This window comes from Montipora foliosa, chromosome 13 (genome assembly GCF_036669935.1).
Source record: "Montipora foliosa isolate CH-2021 chromosome 13, ASM3666993v2, whole genome shotgun sequence".
In the NCBI taxonomy this organism is placed as follows: domain Eukaryota; kingdom Metazoa; phylum Cnidaria; class Anthozoa; order Scleractinia; family Acroporidae; genus Montipora; species Montipora foliosa.
The window spans coordinates 41,095,583-41,100,582 of NC_090881.1; the positions used below are offsets into that span (position 1 = coordinate 41,095,583).

At 38.0% G+C, this 5,000-nt stretch overlaps 1 protein-coding gene across 1 annotated transcript in view; it reads left to right on the forward strand.

Moving 5' to 3' along the window:
• Positions 1–5,000, forward strand: part of LOC137982366 (fibroblast growth factor receptor 3-like) — a 42,345-nt gene that overhangs the window by 10,386 nt on the left and 26,959 nt on the right. The window contains exons 3-5 of the mRNA XM_068829472.1: positions 673–915; positions 1,389–1,625; positions 2,107–2,195. Of these exons, the coding sequence (XP_068685573.1) occupies positions 673–915; positions 1,389–1,625; positions 2,107–2,195 (569 nt within the window). The remainder of the gene's footprint in view (positions 1–672; positions 916–1,388; positions 1,626–2,106; positions 2,196–5,000) is intronic.

Genomic DNA, 5,000 nt, shown 5'->3' on the forward strand with positions numbered 1-5,000 from the left:
GACACTTCACCTTCTTGGGGCGTTATTAATAGCCCATTTCCGAGTTGCAGTTTGCCTCCGTTTCAAAGCGAGTCCTGGTGCACAACTATTCAAATGGAAATGAGTGGTGTATTTTCATGCAAATAAAACTCATTGTCACTTGAATGGTAAATTGAGCACCAAGACTCGTTTTGAACCAGAGGCAAACAGCAACTCGGAAATGACCTATTTACCCATTATCTCTCACACTGAAGTCCCCCTCCCTTATCAGTAATGCTAGCAAGACAAAACCTTTGTTGCAAACTTGAACAGTCAACATTGAAATGGGGAGAGGGGTAATGGAAGTGGGGAAGGTTTAAATTCTAGATACGGTGTATTGAAAGCTAGAAAAGGTGTTTTTAATGAAAGTGTCTCAACAATTATTTTGCAACTTGTAGCCTGGAGAAGCTAATCTTGTTTTGTTTGATGTTGTTTTCATTCATTTTGCTGAAAGCTACATGTACATGTACAATTTACAAAAGTTTTTGTTCACATTGGTTTGAACTTATTGTATTTGAAATAAGACTATACAACATACATTGAGCCCTTAGATTTCTCTTTTACTTGTATATTAATTGGTAAGAGTTGCGTATTAACTGTTTTTAAAATCCCATGAAAGCATTCCATTTTTTCCCACCAATTTCCGTTTTGTAGTTCCTACGAGCAACATTGTCACTTCAAGTAACCAAACAGTATCGTTATTCAATGAATTGACTTTGAACTGTTCAGCTGATGGAAGACCAACACCAACAATAACCTGGACAAGACTCTCTGATAACACTGTAGTCAACATGACTTTGAACATCAGCAGTAGACAGTATGGAGGATGCTACAGATGTACGGCAGATAATGGTGTTGGAAAAGCTTTGACAAAGGATGTCTGCATAAATGTTCTGTGTGAGTGCCAGTCATTGAGCTTGATTATAATTCAGAGTGAGCTAGAGGTTCATGTGTAGTTAAACATTACATGTATAAATCAAGGCTTATTGAAATTAATGAGGAGGAGTCTGTGAGTTTGAACACCAGTGCCTCTTGTAATTCCATCTGCAAAATAATATTAATGGCAAAACTTCTAAGTCTTTTCAGATAAGGACTATAAACCATAGGCCCCGTCTCAGTACACTAGCTTGTTCGTAAATAATTCTGTGAGATGTTAAAGAACCTATACACTGTCCAAGAAGGCCAAGAAGCCTAGGGGAAGTACATGTAGTAGTAGTTGTGGTCCCAGGCCTTTGAGTGTACAAGTGTAAAGTTACAGCAGGTCCACATCAGCTGTATAGTAGCCAACATTATTATTTAGACCTGCCTCAATAAATAAAGTGTTCAAACACCATTACAGTGTGCAACTTTTTTCTTGATTTTCTTGACAGTTCCTCCCATGGTTACCCTTGAAAATAAGTTCTTTGTTGGTCGAGGGCAGACAGCATCACTTAACTGTGAAGTGGAAGGAAATCCAACACCCTCAATTCATTGGATTCCTTGTGATCCTCCAAATACTGGCTGTAACAAACAATACCTTAATATTTCTGATGTTCAGACTCCACGTGCTAACTACACCTGTACAGCAAGCAATAATGAGGGAAGTGATTCAGAAACCACACTTCTTAGTAAGTTACAATGACTTTGTAGTTAATGGAGACTTCTGGGCAATCCATAAATGGAAATCACTTGAGTTGAGGACTTACTATACATGTACTTAAAAGTAATTATAAACTGAAAGACAGATTCTTTTATACCTAAGCTAAAAGAATTCATTTTGACAATGACAACAGTCTGTTACTCTATTGAAACCAGCTGCCAACCTCAAATTTTATTGAAATCCCTGAGTGCAAGGTTAACATGCTGTAAAATGTGGGAGGTCTTGGTACACCTGTACATTAGCAGGCGGCATGTGCTTTTAACCCCACCATGCCTAACAGACTAAGAGTCACCTTTACTTCAGGTACTTACAAGTAATTGCTTATAATTTAGGTCTCCTTGGTTAGTTATAGTGTAGTTTGTTTTTTGATAATGTTGATATCCAGTGCATCCCATGTTGAATGTTAAATTTTCCAGTTAATTAGAATGATTTCACTTTTTTTGCCACAGTTATTGGAGGGAACAAGATTTTCTTGAGGATCAGCACAAGTGGAGAATGTGATAAAAAGGATTCTGTGTGGGAAACACTTCAGAGTGAGGTAAAAATAAAAAATAAAAAAATACATGTAAATGCTTTGTTTACAGTGTGTATTAGTGGAAGTGCACTTAGCTATCAAGCTAGTTTACAGGCAACCCACTTTTAACAATGTGAAAGAAACAATTCAAAGTTAACAAAAACATTATTAAGAACCCCAACTGGTAGGAGGCAACCATTTGGCTATTTACAAAGCGTGGTAGAGTTGAATCCGGGACAACCAGAAACAAATCCTAACCAGAGGTTAGAACGGGATTTGCACCCGGTATTAGCATTAATATTTTTTTCAGGGAGCAAAGGAGTTTGGAAAGTGACGAAGTTAAATGAACATTTAGGAGGTAGTCAGGCAGGCATTCTATGCCTTTGAGACAATTGATGGCTCTACGAGAATTAAACTTGTGACTAAGAAATGGGCTTTGCCATTCGATTTACAAGGCATACAGTTGCCCAGGCCTTAATCCACTAACTCCTACAAAACCAGCCCCCATTGACAAGTAAAATTAATCATCTGGCGATAGACAGAATAAAACCTACTAAGTCTCACTCGCAGGAGTCAATGGGTTAATGACAGATACAGTATGTCAAGAAATACTTGACGTATAATTAGACACTTCCTGATTTAGACCAGTGTCGTGAAGTGCCCCTTGCCTTCTTTACCAACTTCAACATCGCCAATGTGTAGGAGTACATGTACAGACAATTGCAGTTTACTTCACAGTGTCCCCTAAACTGTTCTCACAATGTAAAGGTTATAGGCCAGGTATGTTAATTTAAAAATAATTCTAAGCCTAATGATGATACATGTATACAGGAAAAATTACTAAATTCTGATTGGCTGAGAGCAGTGCAGTTCAAGTGTACGTAACAGTGCAAAAAAGTGTGCAAATTACACATTGAAATTCTGGATTATGATTGTCTAGCTTTCGAATCAAGCGTGGGCCCAGGATGGCGCAATTTATGGTGCATTTTTTCGCTGATTGCGTGATACACATTTGTTTCTTCCGCTTAACCATCTCAAATTTTTTCATGTATATTATTAATAAGTAATTACATGATTTTTCTCGTGCAATGTGGAATAAATACAGTACCGCTCAGAATTAACCTAACTTGGAACGCGTTCACGAACGCGATCAATCAGAACGAAACTTGAACGAGAAATGAAGCAGCAACAGAACGGATATGGAACGGGGGCAGAACGGATATGGAACAAACAAGTTCTCTTTAACCTGTTCTCTAGAACAGAACTGCCGCGGACCAAACGAACGATAGAAAGGTTAAAGCGATACAAAATTAAAAGTGCGATGTTTCGGATCAAAATGTAACACGTCCAACGACAAATTTTCGGATTCCACCAACTTTTTCTTTTTGCTGTGCGCTAACAAAGCAAAATCAACACAAGGAAAGTATCAAAATAAACAGCAGACATAATAGACGAGCTTTTGTTTTCGGTATTATTCCAGATAAATACTTTGTAACAAAGAAATAACAGCTAAACGTCGGGTATTATTGGTAAGCGTTGACAACCAATACTGTGCTCAAGGCCAAATTACGTAAGTCATCTTTTGTCCTTGTTTTGCTCACTTTTTGTATACAATCAAATATTATATTTTTGCACAATTGAAAAAGAAAACTTATTGATCACTGCAATAATTTAACTGTTTTTTTTTTAATATCTCCAGCGCAAAAACCTCGTTTTAGGAAAAGACTAACTGCTTGACTCGAAGTTACAATCCCATCTTCTTCTCGCAGTGAATGTTACCAGTTTTGGTGAACGCGTTCAAAGGAACGCCGGGTTCAAAGGAACGCGTTCTTTTTCTTGTAAATGAGTTACATGGAACGTGTCCAATGGAACCACAAGAGCACAGAGCTGGAACGGATTCCTAACGGGTATCGAACGGATATAAAACGGATTAGGGAACGGAAATTGAACGAATATGTAACGCGTTCCGTTCAGTGTACCCTGTTCTGAGCGGTACTGTAAGCACTTGTAAATTTGCAAATTGCACTCGCCAATTATTTTTGTCATCTTTGAAAAAATGTTTCCATGCTTATTTATTCCAAAATATTGCACTTGAAATCATGTGATTACCTAATGTATGCTAACACTCATCTTATTGGTGGAAGAAGGTAGCAAAATTAATGCTTGGACCTAAGAGGACTCTTTGTGACACCAAAATCGGGTTGACTACAGCTGTAGTTGTCAGTAAGCTAATTTGGTCAAACTCGGAATTTGTTTAGAAATCCACTGAATTCCTTTAGTGTCCTTAAAAGTCACTTGTTGCTTCTAAAGCTCTGATTTGGTTCTTTTATCCTTATTTAGTCTGTCAGTAATCTGCCCAACTGTCCCTTGTTACAATCCAAACCATTGCCAGCAGAATAGTCAGTGTGGGAATTTAAAACTAGATCAAGTCCATATGTTGTGAATCTGCCTTTATATCTTGTACCCTACTGCCAGAGACAGCCCAATTGCAGGTTGATAGTTGAGATCCTGACTTGCCCCCAGTGGTTTGAAACATGGACATCTGGTCACTACTGTTGATTTATGTCTTATTACTGGGTTTCTGGTATGGCAATCCCAGTCGGAAAATGGGTGAGATTTCTTTGTTTTCTTTTTTTTTTCCATGTCGGGAAAAGTCTTTCCTATCACTCCCTTGTTAAGTGGTGTCTTTGTGCGTAACGTGTTCCGCTCGTATTTTGCTAGGATTTCAGGGGGTAGTAGAAAGGCGTAGATTTCTCTTGTTTGACACAGTAGAATATTTTCATTAACCTGTAATGGCGTCGAACATTGAAACATAAATGGCGTTTTGGA